General features: G+C 39.8%; 1 protein-coding gene across 3 annotated transcripts in view; it reads left to right on the top strand.

The window, feature by feature from the left end:
- Positions 1-20272, top strand: part of LOC122565129 (methyl-CpG-binding domain protein 2-like) — an 86487-nt gene that overhangs the window by 44476 nt on the left and 21739 nt on the right. For all 3 annotated transcript variants that reach the window (XM_043720903.1, XM_043720973.1, XM_043720816.1), the window contains 3 exons: positions 3063-3153; positions 7284-7461; positions 19312-19440. In XM_043720903.1, the coding sequence (XP_043576838.1) occupies positions 3063-3153; positions 7284-7461; positions 19312-19440 (398 nt within the window). The remainder of the gene's footprint in view (positions 1-3062; positions 3154-7283; positions 7462-19311; positions 19441-20272) is intronic.

Genomic DNA, 20272 nt, shown 5'->3' with positions numbered 1-20272 from the left:
GAGGCAATCAAAAGGAGAGTAACAACATGGATACATAATTGTCTGAGGGACAAGAGTAGTGGTTGATGGATCTTTATTAGACTGAACGAAGGCTTTATTGTGGAGTTGCTCTTTCTGAGCCAGCATGGACATCAGGCTAAATGGCCAAAGGACAGAGGGCTGCAACTATAATATTGTTCTACCATTCAATGAGATTATAGCTGGATCTGCTAGTACTCGAGCCCAGTTTACTGCATTTTCCCACAATCCTTTCCATGCTGTAACTATTCTGTGATTAGCTACAAACCTGCTGTCTGAAATAGAACAATTCATCATGTCTCAATGTTTTCTGCTGTGAGCCAGTTTTTATTCAAGTTGACATTACCTTTCCTATTCATGAGTTTCAATTTTGTTCATCATTTTGTAAAAAGCTTTCTTAAATTCATAAAGACAACATCAGCTGCCTTTTCTTCAGTAATCATCTCTTGTTACTTAATGAAAATCTGTCAAACACAGTCTGCCTTTTACAAATCTGTGTGGTTCTTCTTAATTAACTCAAATGTCTCCAAGTGGCCATTGATTTTTTTTCTCCTTTGAATATTGCTCATAAAGTCTCACCCTTCATTAATGTTAAACTGACTGGACTGACTTGGAGGTTCGTGTTAAATCATTTGTGAGGACTTCAACAATGAACCCACTAAAGAAACAGTCAATTGCTGACAGCATCTTCTGAATTTACATATTTATCTATGCATCTGCAAATTGAAGTTGTTAGATTCATGATCATAAAAACAAATGCTAACAGTTTCCTGTCATTACAACCAAAGATTTCTGGCTGCTACTTCGTGGCAATGATTGTTGTGTTCATCAGCATCTTGTGGATGGTAAGATCTTACAGGCAGTGACAAAATGATAAGTTGATCTGCTTTTTGGTAATACTGGAAAAGGGAGGGAAGCTGATCACAACATAGAGCTCCCTGCTGTACTCTGGTTATTGTTCCAGAATCTTTATTGTTTGATGAAATTAGGAGAACATACAATTTAAGTCTCAACTTAAAGTCTTTACATTATCATTTCTAGAGAATTTGTATTTCTATGCTTATTGTTGAAAAAAGGTTTTTTGTTGAAGCCCTTTGACTTGCAATCATCAGGACTTTTGCAAGATTGCTAAGACTGTATAAAGAGGAACAATACTTTATGTAGTTTGAACAGACAGCTGCTTAGCTTTCACAAATATTACACTGAAGAAAATATCATTACACTTCTGCAGTGTACAGGAAGGAAATATAGTTAAGGCTAATCATCATCATGATACTGAGGCTAATGAACCTCAGGTTTAATTACAGATTTTGTTTTGCAAATTACCCTGATACTTAGAGAATTGTATGATTTGAGGTTATACAACGGCTTAATCTGTTGCAAGACATTATGAAGGAAATAATGTTTTATAAATATTTTTGGTTAATCATAGAACAGAAGCTTTTATTTTCAAATTTTAATGAATGGTTTACACTGGTGATCCAGAAGAAAGAGGTAGAAACCCCCAGGATTATCATTAGGCATGTAAAAGGGATGTTAGGATTAATTTCTTGCAAAATATTATTGTGATTGCTTCATAATAAATGGCCATTGAAGCCAAGCCAGTTAGAGCAATATTAATGAATATGGAGGAAAGACCAAGAGAATGGAATTATAATGCTGGTGAAGACACTTGATTTGTATGGCTGCTTTCTGAAACATTGCATTCTGAGAATTTTCGGCTGCAATCTAATGTAACTTTAGATTGGCGCATGATAGAGGCATATATGTGATGCTGGCAATGCTATCAGAAAGATTAGCCACATGTTTGATTTAGTTGTGAATTTTGTGTGCCTACCTGACCGTGTCAATTAGTTTTCTTTCAAATGTTCCAGAGTTGATGGTAAATGTTTCAGTGAATAGTTGAAATCTAAGTAAAAATTCTGCATATACTGCACCATCACGTACAGTAGAATGAAATTTTAGTCTAGCTACCTGGTTATATTTTTAAATGTTGATTCAACCTGATGGTAGTTAACATGTGAAATAACCAAGATAAGGGACACACTGTGGTAATCCCACATGTACAATACTCTTGAGTCTTTGATCTTTTTTACATAGCACTGTACATTTTTTTTTAAACTTTACAACTCTAGAATCATAGATTCCATCCAGTGCTCTAAGAGGCCATTTAGCCCACCCTCGGAAGAGCATTTCAACAGACCCAGCCCCCCACATTATCCCTGTGACACTACATTTACCATAGCTGGCCCACCTAGGCTGCACTACTCTGAACCCTATGGACAGTTTAGCATGGCCAATCGACCTAACCTGCACATCTTCAGACAGACACAGGGAGAACATGCAAATATCACATAGACAATTGACCAAGGCCAGAATTGAACCTGGGTCTCTGGCACTGTGAGGCAGCTGTGCTAACCACTGAGCCACCGTGCTGCCCTAGTTTCTACCCTAAAGATGTTTGACTTGTATGTATTAGAACTTAAGGGATGGAACAACCAGGTGATGCATGTCCTAACGACTGGTAGACCATATCAAACAGCATATTACGTTGACTAGTCACAGCAAATCGTGGTAATTGTGTTAACTAGCCTGTGCTTGCAAGCCACAGTAAAGTGTAACCACCATCAAATGTGATTCTGCTATTGGAAATCATTTATTGACCAAGCCGGACTGTGCAAAGAGTGACTTCACCTGGTGAAGGGGTACGGCTCTGAAAGCTTGTGATTTCATATAAACCTGTTGGACTATAACCTGGTGTCATGTGACTTCTGATCTTGTCCACCCCAGTCCAATGTCAGCACCTCCACGTCCTGATTTAAGATATGAAGGTATATTTGAGATCTGTTAGAAAGTATCAAGCTAAGGAACATTTCTGTTCCTATTTACAGCATTCTATTCCTTTCAAAGTATTTAACTATATTTAATTGGCCTAGTTCCCCCTCCTTACCTCCTCTATTTCTCCTTTGCCCTTATTACACAGGGAGAGGAGGACTAAGCTCTGTTTATTTTTAAAGATTTTAATTGCGCTATTTTTTTAACAGCTGTTTTGGGAGAAACGACTGCAGGGTTTAAGTGCCTGTGACATAGCCGAGCAGATCATTAAATCAATGGAACTTCCCAAAGGATTGCAAGGTATGTTTTGCTGATAATGTGGTAATCAAAAATGGGATAACACAATATAAATAAACCAATGCTTCTTGCTTTTCATGAATTCTTTCAGGTATGAGGCACCAGTTTTTTTAAAAATGGATTCTTACAGCCTTTACAATCTCTTGACTGCTGGTTGCAATACATTCCCAATTGTGTCTTTAGCAGATTTGATTTTAAACTTGTAAAATGGCAACATACCTGCAAATGTCAATAAATCTTGATTTTAGACATCAATAAGTTGAGTTCTTTAAATTCTAAACAACTTCTCAGGGGATTCTTCTTGGGCACTGAATTTATAAATCTGTCCTAAAGAAGGGCTCATGCCTGAAACGTCGATTCTCCTGCTCCTTGGACGCTGCCTGACCTGCTGCGCTTTTCCAGCAACACATTTTCAGCTCTGATCTCCAGCATCTGCAGTCCTCACTTTCTCCACTGAATTTATAAAATTGCACTGTGGTAGAAGCTCTTTTCTGTTTAGTTGCCAGTAAACTGTATTTCTTGTTCTACATCTTTGAAAGTAGTTAATCTGAGTATATATTTTTATAGGTGCAGACAACATGGGCAAGCTTAGATAGTGTGTGATCGTAGGCAGGGAACATTGTAAATCTGATCCCCTGTTCAAGGATTAGAAATTGCTGATGGGAGTAATCTAAAGGTTCCCTGACAGTGGTATACCACTGAACAGCACATTAAGCAAGAAATAATAGGAGCTTACAAAAAAATGTTATATATATCAAATGACAATGTAATAGATGTGGAAGAACTTTAATCTTCATGGAGGGTAGACCAATCAAATGTCAAGGGTGTTCTATGAGTTTGTAGAATGTTTTTTGTGACTCTTTCCTGGAATAATTCATCGTAGGACCAACTAGAGATAAGTATTCTGCAATATTAGGTTTTTACTCTAATCCCTAACAAGAATTATAAACTTATATACCATCAGTTACTTAGGCTAAGAATAAGGCATGAGAATCATTGTTCAACAGAAAATGCATTCTACTGAAAAATTAAAACTTAACAAGAGAGATCCATCCGTGACTTACTAAAAAAGTTGAGGGTAGTATTAGATTAAAAGTGAAGGTTTGTAATGCTGTAGGGAATTGCCATAAGCTGAAAATTGTGTCATTTTAGAAACCAGTGAAAGGCTGCCAAAATGTTGATAAATGGAAGAAATAGAGTGAAAGTAAACCATTTAGGAAAATAAAAACAGATTATAAAAGTTCATAGCTCCTTGAAACTGGAGTCGCAGGTAGATAGGATAGTGAAGATGATGTTTGGTATATTTTCCTTTATTGGTCAGAGTATTGAGTACCAGAGTTGAGAGGTCACATTGCGGCTGTACGTTGATTGCGCCACTTTTGGAAGATTGCGTGCAGTTCTGGTCTCCTTCCTATCGGAAGGGTGTTGTTAAACTTGAAAGGGTTCAGAAAAGATGTACAAGGAAGTTGCCAGAGTTGGAGGATTTAAGCTATAGGGAGAGGTTGAATAGGCTGGGGCTTTTTTCCCTGGAGCGTCGGAGGCTGAGGGGTGACCTTATAGGGGTTTATAAAATCATGAGGAGCGTGGATAGGATAAATATACAAAGTCTCTTTCTGGGCTGGGGGAGAGCGTACGTTTAGGGTGAAAGGGGAATGATGTATTAGAGACCTTAAGGGCAATGTTTTCTCGCAGAGGGTGGTACGTGTATGGAATGAGCTGCCAGAGGAAGTAGTGGAGGAGAGTACAATTGCGACATTTAAAAGGCAACTGGATGGGTATATGAAATAGGAAGGGTTTGGTGGGATATGGGGCGGCTGCTGGAAGGTGGGACAACGTTGGGTTGGGATATCTGGTCGATATGGACGAGTTGGACCGAAGGGTCTGTTTCCGTGCTGTACATCTCTATGATCTATGACTCAAAGCTTTTATGAACATGTACAAACAAGGAGAGTAACTGAACATTTATCCCTTAAAAGCAGAAATAGGAGATATCATCATAGATAATGAGCAAATGACAGAAACATTGAATGTCTATCTTGTATATGTTTTTAAAGAAGTTGATGTATACTACATAGCAGGGGTAGAAGGTACCAAAGAGGTTAATAAGTGTGACAAGCCTAAGGTAAATCAATGTCAGAAAAGACATATTGGACAAATTTAAGGTACTAAATCTGTCAAATCTCCATGATCCTTTATCCTAGGTTTCTAAATGAGATACTAGAAGTGATGGTTATGATTTTCCAAAATTCCACAAATTCTAAAATGCTCTCAGAAAGTTGGAGGATAGCAAGTACCATCCCACTGTTCAAGAAAGGAGGGAAGGAGGAAAATGGTATGACAGTAGAGTTAGCTTGACGTCATCGAAAAAATGCAGATATTTATTGGGCAAGGATAAACAATGCACTCAGAAAAGCGCATTATGATCAAAGGAGTTTGACAAATTTATTCAATTTTTTTAGGGTGTGTCTACTGGTGTATATAAAAAGGACCCAGTAGATGTAGTATGCTTGAGACTAGGCATTTGATTAGTTGCTACCTAAATTTGAATACATATGACAAGGGCTCATGCTGTTGGAATAATTTATTGGCATGAGGATTGTTTATTGGTTGGAAAGCAAAGAACGGAGACAAATGAAGTGTTTTCATATTAGCAGTTTATAATAGAGTTGCACCAATCAGTACTTGGACCTCTGCTGTTTACAATGGGTTCAAATCCTATCTATTTGAGAAGTATGTAATAACATCTCTGAAAAGGTTGATCAGGAAAATATGCAGATAAAGTAATAGAGAGCTCTTGAGGTGTAATGATAGTATTCATACCTCTGGGCCAGGTTCAAGTCTTACTGTACGCTGATGTGTCACTACTTGTCTGAAGAGGTTGATTTGAAATCAATGGGATGGAGAAACTGAGTAATGCATCTGACTTTGCTGATGCTACAGAGCTAGGTGGGAATGGAAACTGTGAAGAGTACACAGAGGTATAGATATTTTAAAAGAGCAGCAAACCAGGAGATTGATTATTAGTTAAAGAATTGAGTTGATTCAGTTTGATAGCTAGCATAGAAAAATATAATTCTTTAATATAAAATTTAGAAATCTTGATATTCACGTGGACTTGTGTGTCCTTTTGCAAGAACTTGAAAATTTTAGTATGCATACGCTATAAACAATTATGGAGGCATTATATTATATTGACCTTGATCACAAGGGGGTTGTAGTGCAGCAGCTGGATTGGGGTTGGGGGTGGGGGGGGCGGTGGGGAGTCGAGTCTAACATGGGGATACATCTCAGAAAAAGGGGACAGTCAATTGAGACCATGACGAGAAATTTCTCCTCTTGAAGGATTGTGGACCTTTGCAAATGCTTCTTCCAACAATTTGTGGTTTCACAGTTTTTTGCCATACGAAATAGAGGAATAGGAAGAATGGGCGGTATGAGGAATTGAAACTAAATAGCAGACATAATCCTGTTGAATACTTATTGGAATAGGATTGAGGGGCTGTACAATATCCTCATTTTCTGTTTTTTGTGCAATTGCTACCTTGCACATGATCAGTATAAATAAAAATATTCAGGGCATTAAGTGGTGTCCACTCAGGAATCTTTGTCACCCTTCTTTGTTCACATCCCTGTATTCTAACCAGTCCTCTCACAAACTGCACAACAGATTTAAGCACCCCATTAACTATTTATACATGTATGCACTGAGTGACCTCAACCTTTTAACCATGCCATATGTCTAACATTACATGACCAGGGTGTTTAGCAGAGATATCTGATTCTTCTGTATCAGTCAGACAAATAATGTTAAAGTTGAATTATCATAAAGTAAATATATTCTCCACAATAAATTAAAATGTCTTCCAGCAGCCTTTCCCTACAACAATACCTTCCCCACAACAATACCTTCCCCAACCCCATCATCTATTCCATTCTCTTCCCGCAGCAGTCAAATAAATGTCAAATTTTCAATTGCATTACTGGAATCATCTTGCAGGTAAATTACAATGCCAAAGACTAATGTGTGCATTAAAGCAAATTGATTGTCATAGCATCTAAGTTACTGGCAGGCAAGGGTGAGAAATTACATATTATAACAACAGTAATATCTGTCTTTATTTTGTTTTATAAAGGTATTGGTCCTGGTCATACAAATGAGGTGCTATTGTCTGCAATAGCAAGTGCTTTGCATACCAGTTCTGGACCCATTACAGGGCAAGTGTCTGCAGCTGTAGAGAAGAACCCAGCAGTTTGGCTTAACACTTATCAACCACTCTGCAGAGCATTTGTTGTCACAGATAAGGATATCAGGTGAGAGTCAACACGTCAGATGTCTTTTATAACGGCAAGAACATTTCATTTTCAACACGTCCCATTGTAATTTGACAGTTTCACCATGTAAAAGTGAAATTAAAATTAATTCATGAAATGATTATAATGGGGAGTAAAGTTTTGATAATTCTGACAAATATTTCAAACCCGGTTTCTCCTTAGCTCCCTCTATTCTGCAATATAATTCAACATGCATTTATATCTAGGTATTCTCGTGTATTAGCCTTCACATTGAGTATTGGTAGGTTGTTCAGCAGTGAAGGATATCATATCCAACTAATCACTTCTTCTTAAAATTTTGATATAGGCAGTCTGTTATACATTTAGTTATGGTTGCTGTTTCATATGAGTAATTGAGTTTGTTGTTGTCATGTGCACTGCATTACAATGAAAAGTGGTGTTTTGCACACTATACAGGCAAATTGTACCATACAGAGTTCATCAGGGAAGCAGAACTGAGTGCATAATACAGTGTTACAGGTGCAGAGAGAGATCAGAATTAACATTTGAGAGGTCTGTTCAAAAGGAAGAAGCTGGTCTTGAATCTTTTGGTATTTTCAAACTTTTATATCTTCCTGATGTATGAAGGTGGAAGAGAGTATAACCAGGATGGGAGGGGTGTTTGATTATGTTCGCTGCTTTCCTAGGTCAGCAGGAAACATAGTGTCAATAGGTGGAAGGCTGGTTTGTTTGATGGACTGGATTGTGTTCATGACTCTCTGTTCATGTGGTCTTGGGAAGAGCGGTTGCTGTACCACGCTGTGATGCATCCAGATAGGCTGCTTTCTATGATCTATCCTTAAAAATTGCTAAGTGTCATTATGGATATGCTAAATTTCCTTAGCCTCCCTGAGGTAGTAGAAGCATCATTGGTGAGTTAATAATTTGATTTTATTGTTACATGTATTTTCAATGAAAAATACAGTGAAAAGCTACCACTGCAGCCATGTTTCTGACATCATGATGATCACTCCCAGGGATTTGATGCTCTCAACCAACTCCACCTTAGGGGTGCAGCTAGGGGTGTGCACTGCACTCCACTGCCAGGCGTCAATGACCAGCTCCTTCGTTTTGCTGATGTTGAGGGAGAGATTGTTGTCTTTACACCATGCTGCTAAGCACTCAATCTCTTTTTTTGTATTCTGTTTCGTGATTGTTGAGATCCGAACGACAGTGTCAGTATCATCAGCAAACTTATAAATAGAGTTGGGCGGAATTTGGCCACACAGTCCTGAGTGTATAAGGAATATGGTATTGTGCTGAGTATGCAGCCTTGCAGGGCACTGGTCTTGAGTATCATGGTGGAGGTGGTGTTCATGTCAATTCTTACTGATTGCAGTCTATGGGTCAGGATCCAGAAAACTGAGACTTGGGTCTCGGAGTCTAGAGATGAGTTTGTTTGGAATTATGGTGTTGAAGGCAGAGCTGTAGTCAGTAAGTGGGAGCTTGACGTAGGTATTCTTGTCGTCCAGAATCTTCCAGGGATGAGTGTAAGACCAGGGAGATGGCGTCTGCTGAGAGGGCCTGTTGTGTTGGCAGGTGAATTGCAAACGATGAAGGCAATCTGGTAGGCTGGAGTTGATGTGAACCATGACTAACCTCTTGAAGCACTTCATAATTATGGAGGTCAAAGCCACTGGGTGGTAGTCATTGAGGCAATCTGCATGATTCTTCTTTGGCACCAAGATGATAGTGGTCATCTTGGAGCAGGTGGGGACTTCAGATCGTAGTAAGGAGAGGTTAAAGCTGTCTGCAGATACTCCCGCCAACTGGTCCGCACAGCATCTGAGTGGTTTCAGTGAGTCCACCTGAGCCAGTTGCTTTCTGTGGGTTAATTACTATTAGAATTCAGCTGATAACGTAGCATTTTTGACTCCATAACTATTATCTAGTCTGACCACATCTAAAAGCTCTAAAAGCGCAGGTGGTACTTAAGTGATGCAACATACAGTCAGTCATTTTATTTGAGCCCTCAGTGCTGACAACAGTACTTGCTTTTCCTTGATAAGGACATTTGCCCGCAGTGTGTTTTTTTTCATTAAGAGTATAATCTCAAAAAACAATTAAGTATTCACGCAGCAGCTCGGCTTCCTCAGGAGACTCATAAAGAACTTTTACATCCTTGTTATTATTTTATGTTTCCATTTTTAACTGTGCCATCTGTGAATTTGATGATTTTTTGGCAATTATCTGATGACATGTCATAATATTGTGCATACGCCAGTAGGTTATCTGGTTTCTAATCCGCTTCCCAGAATATGTGAGAATTTTTAGACTATACGCATTCAATATTATAGTCAATAACAAGTAACACATTTCAAAATAAAGTACAAGGTTAACATGTAGACATGTACAAGGTTAACTTTGGCGGTTTTCCTGCCCGTTGCCTGTTATAATGTTATTCCTATCGGTCAGTTAGCTTAGTTGGCTGATCTGCGATGCAGAATGATGTAGCACTTTTCAATTCCCATATGGCTGAAGATCCTGCCTTCTCTGCCTCGCCCCTAACCTGAGGCATGTGACCCTGAGGTTAAACCACCACCAGCTGTCTGTCTCTAATGAGAGAGCAGCCCTGTGGTCCTCTTGGGACTATGCGGCCTTTACTTAGGTACTTTCAAGCATTAATGGTGTTCTTAGATGAATGTTAGATATTGAACACTGGAAAATAGCACTGTGGCAGAAAGATGATCCTCCAGGTTTGGACTGCTTGTAACTTCATTTTGTTAATGGGGGTACTATATATATGCATCCAGGAAAGTAGAACACCACTACATCTTTCATTACGGAGGTACTTGAAAAGTCTCAATGCGGTCAGGTATGGCCGATATGGTTTTATGGAAAAGAAATAGTCTTTGATTAGTTATTTGTGGAAGTACTAAGCAAGGTGAATAAAGGAGAACTCGTGCCCGTAGTCTGCTTGGATTTGAGGAAGACATTTGTCAAGTTGTCACATTAAAGATTACTGTCAAATAAATGCAATGGTAGGGAGGTTAATGTAATAGTATGGATAGAGATTGGTTAGCCAACAGGAATGAGAAGAAGTAAATTGGCAATTTCTGGATTGGCAAGATGCAACAAGTAGGGTGTCACGTATCAATGCTGGGGCATTGAGTATTTACAGTCTGTATCACTGGCTTGGATGAAAGGACTGAATCTGTGGTTGCTAAATTTGCTGACAGCAAAACCTAGGCAGGAAGTAAGTTGCTCTACTAACATCAGCTTTTTTGCTCTGACTGAACCGATACTTACAACTTGCCCTTCTGGTTGGTTTACCTGAAGAAGGGCCTGTGCCCGAAACGTCGAATCTCCTGTTCCCTGGATGCTGCCTGACCTGCTGTGCTGTTCCAGCAATAAAGTTTCAACTTTGATCTCCAGCATCTGCAGACCTCACTTTCTCCTTATGGTTGGTTTACCTTTTGGTGATACTGAAACCCATAACTAGGTAACAGCCTTGTGTCTCATCCTGAACTGTTCACCTCAAACTCTACTTAGAGTGGTAGAGTTCTAAAGAACAGCAAACCGCCCTTTGGTCTATTGTGTCTGCACTGGTCAAAAATGACCATCTTGTCTATTCTAACCCCAAAGCTTTAAACACTAATTAATAATGCAAACATCAGGAAACTTTCAGCCAAACAATGTCACTCAGATCATAAAACTAAAAATATAGAAAATAGAAGCAAAGGTAGGCCATTTGACCCATTGAGTTTGCTTTACCATTGAATATGATACAGGATTATCCTGTATCATCACTATACTGTTGCTGTCTCCCATTTACTGACACCTTTCATGTCTAGAAATCTATTTATTTTGAAAATACATTCAATGATTTTGCTTCCACAGCCTTATGTAATAAAGAATTCTAGATACCTAATGAACAAAAGTAAAGGATCCAAAGAAGCGATTACATAACTCATCACTCTGAGTGAAGAAGTTTCTCCTCACCTCAGTCCCAAATGGCCGGCTCCATATCCTGTGACTGTGACTTGTTCTAGATCTCCCAGAAGACGAAACATCATCATCTCTGCATCCGGTCTGCCCAACCCTGTCAGAGTCTCTCACAATTAGATAAGATCTCCTCTAGTGGGCGACACGGTGGCACAGTGGTTAGCACTGCTGCCTCACAGCGCCAGAGACCCGGGTTCAATTCCCGCCTCAGGCGACTGACTGTGTGGAGTTTGCACGTTCTCCCCGTGTCTGCGTGGGTTTCCTCCGGGTGCTCCGGTTTCCTCCCACAGTCCAAAGATGTGCAGGGTCAGGTGAATTGGCCATACTAAATTGCCCATAGTGTTAGGTAAGGGGTAAATGTAGGGGTATGGGTGGGTTTCGCTTCGGCGGGTCGGTGTGGACTTGTTGGGCCGAAGGGCCTGTTTCCACACTGTAATCTAATCTAATCTAAATCATTCTTTCAAAGTAGGGAATAGAGGCATAGTTGACCCAACCTCTCTTCACAGAATAAATCTGCTGTCCCAGGGCTCAATCTGGTGAACCTTTGCTGCATTCCGTCTATGACAATTAAATCCTTCCTTTGATAAGACCAAATCTGCACACAGCACTCCAGGTATGGTCTCACCAAGGCACTGTACATACGCACCTGTGACTCCACTTTCAAGAAAATATGCACTAGAACCCCTAGATCTCTGATCGGCAACACTCCCCGTGTCCTGTCATTAACTGTATAAGTCATGCCCTCCCCAAAATTTAATACCTTGCATTTATCTAAATTAACCTCCATCTGCCAGTCCTTGCCCCATTTGAGCAAGGTCCTGTTGGACTCTGAAGTAACCTTCACTACACTAACTATTTTGCTGTCATTTGCAAACTTACTAACCATACCTCCTATGTTCACATTCAGGTCATTTGTATAAATGATGAAAAGCAGTGGACCCAGCATCAATCCTTATGTGGCACACTCCAGGTCACAGGCCTCTAATCTGAAAAGCAACCCTCTACCACCACATTCAAGCCAATTTGGTATCCAATTGGTTAGCTCTCCTGGATCCCATGTGATCTACCTCATTAACCAGTCTACCATACTGAATCTTGTCAAATGCTTTGCTTAAGTCCCTATAGATAACATTTCCCACTCTGTCTTCATCAATCCACTTTGACATTATTTCAAAAAACTCAATCAAGTTAGTGAGACACAATTTCCTATGCACAGAGACTGTTTTCAGTCCTTGCCTTTCCAAATACATGTAAATCCTGTCCCTCAGGAACCTCTCCAACAACATAGCCACCACTGATATCAGGCTCACCGATCTATAATTCCCTGACTTTTCCTTAAATAATGGCACCACGTTATCCAACCTCCAGTCTTCCAGCACTTCACCCGTGGCTGCTGATGCAAATATCTCAGCAAGGGGTCCAGCAATCTCTTCCCTCATTTCCTACAAGGTTCTGGGAAACACCTGATCAGGTTCTGGGAATTTATCTACCTTTTATATGTTTTAAGGCCTCCAGCACCACCTCTTCCATATTATGAACTCTTTTCAAAACGTCACTATTTATTTCCCCAAGTACCCTAGTTTCCTCATCCTTCTCCACAGTAAATACTGATGCAAAATATTCAATTAGTACCTCATCCATATCCTATGCTTTCATACGTAGATGTCCACATCACTCCCTAATTACCCTTTGTCTCCCTAACTTACTTAGGGAATCTCTTTGGGGAATTCTCTTTAATTCTGTTTGCCAAAGCTATCACATGACCCCTTTTTGCCCTCTTGAGTTCCCTTTTAAGTAGACTTCTACTTACTTTTTACTCCTGCAGGGATTCACTCAATTCCAGCTGTTTCTACCTGATACACGCCTCTTTTTCTTGACCAGACCCTCAATTTCTCTAGTCATCCAGCATTCTGTCCACTTAGCAACCTTGCCCTTCACACTAACAGGAACATACTATCTCTGAACCCTCATTATCCCATTTTTTAAAGGCCTCTCACTTTCTAACTATCCCTTTATCCCCCCTGGGTGTAGCCTCCCCTAATCAACTTTTGAAAGTTCCTGTCCTGGGGCAGCATGGTGGCTCAGTGGTTAGCACTGCTGCTTCACAGCACCAGGGTGCCAGGTTCGATTCCAGTCTCAGGTGACTGTGTGGAGTTTGCATGTTCTCCCTGTGTCTGCATGTCCTACAGTCCAAAGATGTGCAGGTCAGATGGATTGGCCATGCTAAATTGCCCATAGTGCTAGGTGCATTAGTTAGAGGGAAATGGGTCTGGGTGGGTTACTCTTTGGAGGGTCGGTGTGGACTTGTTGGGCCGAAGGGCCTATTTTCACACTAGGGAATCTAATCTAATCTCATACTGTCAGAATTGGCCTGTTTTGTATTGTGAATAACTGAGGCCCAAGCACTGATCCTTGCTTATCACATTCGTCACTGCTTTCCACTCCAAAAAAAGTATCCATTTGTTTAAGTTCTATTTTCAGTCTGGTAGTTTATGCCAGTATATTATATCACTCCTATTCTTTCCAGCTCCATAGGGCTCCAAGGCCTATGCGTGGCAATGACTTCTGGAACTGGAAATCAATGCCATGATTGGCATGGTACTGCAGGTTGCCACACATGGGATACTGGAGTAGCTGCACCTGTACACGGTTGGACAGTCTAAAGAAAACATTGGTCATTGGTACCAACATGGATCACACCTCTGTCCGTTCACCCTTCACCTTCAGAATGTCCTGCATCTGCTCAATGACAGTGTTGAACATGGAGGCAGTGTAACATTCTGGTGACATGTCTGCAGGCAGAAATGTCTAACTTTGCTGCTTATAAAATATTTTCCTATCATAACTTTTCTTCTATCCCACCCCTACCCATGAAGCTGTAGTGGCAGGGATTTGGTTGTTCCTGCGTTCCTGAGAAATCACTGTCCTCAGCAGAGCCCAAAATGGAAAATCTGTTACAAAGAGCGATAGACCATGAACTACCCACCGAGTGTTTTTACCCTGGTAATTGCCCATTCCCTTTCTGTTTATGCACGTTTTCCCTACGGTGTGACCGTCTCATCTTACATGCTATCTGTGAAGATTATAAGATATTTTCTGCCCCCTCTTCCCTGTTTAATCACTATTATGGCTATGTCATGATTATAGTGCAATATCTTATTTTTATTCTACGAGTCTTGTCGATATTGTGGTATAAAAATAACAGCATTAGTTTAAAAGTGACTAATTTTTTTAAAAGATACAGTTAGTTGCTGAGAATACATCTGTTAGAAATGGGTAGGCATTGAAAAAAATAGCTGAGTATGTCAATACTAAAGTAGCTCATTACTGGAGATATATGCTTGGCTTTCTTTCTCTGATCTCCAGTTTATCATTGGCTGAGGAGGCAGAAAGAAAAGGAAATCTATTCAAAGCATGACGCAAAGGCAGTGTAAGAAGGGAATGGCTAAAGAATGAGGTGAGAGAGACAAATGGTCATGAAACCCGAGCACTTGTTGCAGGTGAGCGAGAAGGAGAGATAGTTAGTGGACAAAAGAACATTGACTTTACTTTTATTGGGGTGATCTTGGAATAGAGAGAAGTTTTCCCTGGTCAGTTACTTTCTACTTAGTGTGCTGAAAGTCATCATCTATTATCATTCGGTATCTTTGGATTCTAAAGTAAACAGAAGTGTAGCAGAGAATTTAAAAAAAAGGTTGGTGCCCAGCAACAACGCGTCCCATGGCATAGGGAGACAGATGGAAACAAATTTATTTTTTGAAAAAGGACAGAACTGTACAGAAGGTCAAGGAGTGTGCAGGTCTATTTCAGAGAGCGAAGGTCATAGGGAAAAGGGCCCACAAAAGCACCAGTGCAGTTTATCAGCCTTCAAAGCAGCTAGAACAGAAGAAAAGCTGTCTTAAGTGGCTTTATGTCAGTAAAAGAAAAGCTTCCGAAACAGAAAACTGTGAAACAGTTGTTTAAGCTACCCATGTTAAGAAAAAAAAAAGTTATGTTAACAGTTTGTTTAAGGCGGTTAGGGAAAGACATTAACTAATGTTAATGGCTAATAAGTAATTGAGTAAATAGAGAGGTTTGGTGAAAACAACTCGCTTTTAACTGTGCCAATTGAATAAGAACTATGAAGTTGGAACAGGTGGCCCTTCACAGATTTGAATGTCTAATAATTCTTATTGGATAATACAATATATTTTTGTTTTTATTCCCTTCTGTAAGCTTTAGTTTTTTTTTAAGCATACCAGCATCCTTTTAATGAACATGATCAGTGACTAACCACAGCAAATAAATTGCAATAGTAAAAGTTGGGGTCTGTCAGGCAGGTTTCACTGAGATCTGACTTGTCCACTATTCCTTTCAGTTGGGGAACATATGTCAGTGATTGTCTACTGGCATGCATACCAGTCCAAGTGTCCCAAAGTATTGTGTGGCAGAGAATATTAAATTGAAATTGTTCAAAAAGTCTATTATCTATGCTGATTGCAAATCTTCCTTCTGTGTGTTCTGTGCTTTGTACAGGAACTTTATTGTCTATTGGTTTAAGTACAGATTTAGTGACACCAAATACATCATGTTGAAATTATGTTGTCCATATGGTGTGCAAATGGTGAATCAGGAGATCATTTTATCAGCTTTTTTACAGAACATAACGTAAGAAAGATTAAAGCTTTTAATTGGAATAAGGCAAATTTGAATGGTAAGAAACATAAACTTCAAAAGTTGATTGGAGTAAACTGTTTGCAGGTAAAAGAATGCCTGACAAGTGGGAGGCTTTCAATAGTGTGAAGTTGAGATTTCAGAGGCATTATGTTTCTGTTAGAGTTAAAGGGTAAGGCTGGTGAGATTAAGGAACAATGAATGAATAAAGATATTGTGGTTCTCACCAACAATAAAAGAGCGCCTTATTTTAGATATAAACATCTTGGTTCAATTGAATTACTAAGTCAATATAAAGAGTGTAGGGGCATTCTTAAGGAAGAAATCAGGAAAGCAAAGGTAGGATATGAGATCGCATTGGCAGATAAGGTGAAGGATAATCCAAAGGGATTCTACAAATACATTAAAAACAAGAGGGTAATTAAGGAGGGCAGAGCCCTTTAAAGAGCAAGGATATTGAACCCAGGAGGTGGGAGTGAACCTAATTTAATATTGTCAGTTTTTATTGTGTAGAAAGAAATGGAGTTGGGAGAATGCAGAGAAATAAACTTCGATGTTTTAAAAACAGTTCACGTTACGGAAGAGAAAGTTTGGGAGGTCTTCGAGAATATAAAGGGAGATAAGTCTCTGGGACCTGATCTAATGCAGCCCAGAATGTTGGGGAATTAAGGGAGGAAATTGCGAAACCACTTGCAAAAATATTTGCAACAGCTATAACTACAGGTGAGGTGCCTGATAACTGGAGGGTGGCTAATTGTTGTACCATTGTTTAAGAAAGATTATAAGGAAAAACCAGGGAACTATAGACCTGAGAGTCTAACTTTGGTTGTGGCTAAATTGCTGGAGATGATTTTAAAAGATTTATCGACATTTAGAGAGACAAAAATTGAGTAGGGATAGTCAGCATGGTTTGTGTGGGGAAAATAATGTCTCACAAATTGATTGAGTTTTTTGAGGAAGTTACCAAAATGATTGATGAGGGCAAAGCTATGATGTTGTTTCTTTACTTTAATAAAGCCATTGACAAGGTTCCACAGAGTATTCTAATTAGTAAAGTTACATCACACGTGATTCAGGGTGAGATTGGCAATTGGATACATATTTGGCTTAACAGCAGGAGACACAGTCATGATGGAGGGTAGCTTTTCAGACTGGAGGCTGTCACCAGCATTGTGCCACAGGGATCAGTCTGGGTCCTCTTTTGTTTATGAATGATTTGGATGAGAATGTAAAAGGCATGGTTAATAAGTTCACGGATGACCCAAGAACTGGGATAGTAGACAGTGAAAAAAGTTTTCTAAGACTACAAAAGGAGCTTGATCAAATGAGTAAATGGGCTGAAAAAATGGCAGATGGAGTTCAGTCTCGATAAGTCAAAGGTATTGCATTTTGGTACAATAAACTTATACAATTAATGGTAGGGATGGAAATGTGTTGCTGGAGAAGCGCAGCAGGTCAGGCAGCATCTAGGGAACAGGAGAATCGACGTTTCGGGCATTAGCCCTTCTTCAGGAATGAGGAAAGTTTGTCCAGCAGGCTAAGATAAAAGATAGGGAGGAGGGACTTGGGGGAGGGACGTCGGTTCCCTAGATGCTGCCTGACCTGCTGCGCTTCTCCAGCAACACATTTCCATCTCTGATCTCCACATCTGCAGACCTCATTTTCTCTTCAATTAATGGTAGGGCCTTGGGTAGTGTTGTCGAACAGAGGGACATGGGGTGCGGGTTCATAATTCTTTGAAGTTTGCATCACACTAAGACAAGGTGGTGAAAAGGTTATTTCTCTCACTTACCTTCATTGCTCAGTCCTTTGAATATAGGATTTAGGAAGTCATGTTTTGAGGTTATACGAGACATTGGTGGGGGCTCTTCTGGAATACTGTGTCCAGTTCTGATCACCCAGTTATAGCAAAGATATTATTAAGTTAGAGAGGGTTCAGAAGAGATTTACCAGCATGTTGCTAGGTATGGAAGGTTTGAGTTATAAAGAGAGGCTGGATAGGCTGTGACTTGTTTTTCACTATATCCTAGGAGATATAAGGGTGACCTTTATAGAAGTTTATAAAATAATAGGGGCATAGTTAGAGTTAATGGTAGTTGCCTTTTCCGTAGAATGGGGGATTTCAAGACTAGGGGACACATTTTTAAAATGAGAGAAGAACAATTTAGATAAGACATGAGGGGCAAATATTTTACAAAGACAGTGGTTTATGTGTGGAATGAACTTTCAGCAGAAGTGCTGGATGAGGGTACAATTGCAATGTTTAAAATACATTTAGGTAAGTGAAAGAATAGGAAAGGTTTGGAGGGATAAGGGCCTGGAGCAGGCAGGTGGGACTAGTTTAGTTTGGGGCTTTGGTCAGCATGGACTCTTGGACCAAAGGCTCTATTTCTATGACTCTAAGAAACAGAAGCAGGAATAGGTCATTTGGTCCCTCAAGCCAACCTGCTATTCATAGGATCATGGCTGATCCATCCCAAGCCTCAACCTTTCTGTTATGTCAGTTCCCTTTGGCCTCAACTACTTGATATTCCAAAAATCTATCTACATCCTTTTGAAATACTTTAAGTACAGAACTCCAATGACACTTTACTCAATGTTGAACTTGAAGAATCTCGCTTTGTGCTTAACAATGTTAAACAAAGTCTGGAAACTAATTATGTGGTCAATGTTTATCATCTTGCATTCATCTTGAACTGTCACAAAATTCACAAAATGTTTTGTTTGGAACGCGCAGCTCTCTGACCTCTAAATTTGAGGAATACAAATAATACAGTAGAGTCTTTGCATCATACAATATAGAGGAGGCCCTTTGAGTGTACATGACCCATCTACAGTAATTCCACTTTCCACCACTGGGGTCATATCTTTGAATTTTATGATATTTCACATGCTCACCAATGTATGTTTTAAAGGTTGAGAGGTTTCTTGCCTCTTCTATTATCCCAGACACTGCATTCCGCCTTCTGGGTGAAAAGATTTTTTTCCTCCAATCACCTCTAAACCTCCTGCTATTCAGCCTAAAAATATGCCGCCTTGTTTAACTAAGATGGTCTTCAACTAATAGGAACAATGTGCTAACATCAGTGCAGGTCTTGACATTTTCACTTTGTGCATTTTCTAAATCACATTGCACAGTCTAAAATTGATTTTTCTGTTGCTAAGTCACTGTACAAATAAAAGAAAATGAACCATTTCTAAAGAAATGTCAAACCATATTCTGTGTTACAGGAAACAGGAGGAACGAGTACAGCAAGTGCGGAAAAAACTGGAGGAAGCTCTAATGGCAGATGAATTAGCACGAGCGGAGGAAGCAACAGAAGAAAGACGCTTGGACCGAGAGCAATATGATGCACAGGGGTGAGACTTTCATTGCAGCCTGGGTAATATAATTGAATGGCATAGGGCGAGAGCATCTGATAATCTTTTAGGATTATCTCCTGTCTGGACCAAAAAAAAGCAAGTTGTTTGGATATCTTGGCTAAATCACTTAATCCAATAAATTAAATCCCTCTGGATCAAGCAGCAGGACTTGTTCAGTATCTTTTATAAAGCAAACATTATCATTACTTTGGGAGAACAGGTATATAGGACTGATTTTCTTGAAAAATCAGCCAATGTTTGAGTTTCCTGGAGGGTTTTGCACCACAAGCCTCAGTAAGTCTTCTTTCCAAACCTGTCTCGTTACCTTAACTCCAAGCCTCCACAGCACCCTGCTTGTCATATTCCCCCACATTTACGACAGGTAGATGTACTTTCCATTGCAGGGACCTGTGTGGGTCCCTGGTGGTGATGCCATCTTTAAAGTCTGGTTGTGCACCTGCTCAAGATCTGGCACTCTGCAGCCATTCTGGATGGTTGGTGTTATTTGAAAAAAAAACTGAGGGAACCTTGGAAGTTCTGCTTGATAGGTGGGTAGTCTGCGTGCAGTTGCTTCTCATGGAGGTGTATCCTTAGATGCTGGTGACTGTTAGAGGTCTAGAGATGTAAGCTGCGAGGCGAGGGTACTGACATACCACTCTGACTTTAATGCCAGGAATTGTCACTGTCGAGTTTCACTCTGGTGGGTATGAAAATAAAATTGCATATTAATGAGGTGAGATGATGTAATGAGGATGCTAATACATGCAAGTAGGCCACTCGCCAGCAAGAATCTCTTCTCACCAGTCAACACTTGCTTGGAAAATGGGAC

The sequence above is a fragment of the Chiloscyllium plagiosum genome, chromosome 1, assembly GCF_004010195.1.
Source record: "Chiloscyllium plagiosum isolate BGI_BamShark_2017 chromosome 1, ASM401019v2, whole genome shotgun sequence".
Taxonomy (NCBI): Eukaryota; Metazoa; Chordata; class Chondrichthyes; order Orectolobiformes; family Hemiscylliidae; genus Chiloscyllium; species Chiloscyllium plagiosum.
Note: the sequence above shows the minus strand (reverse complement) of the source record. Positions and strands in the feature narration are given on the sequence as shown.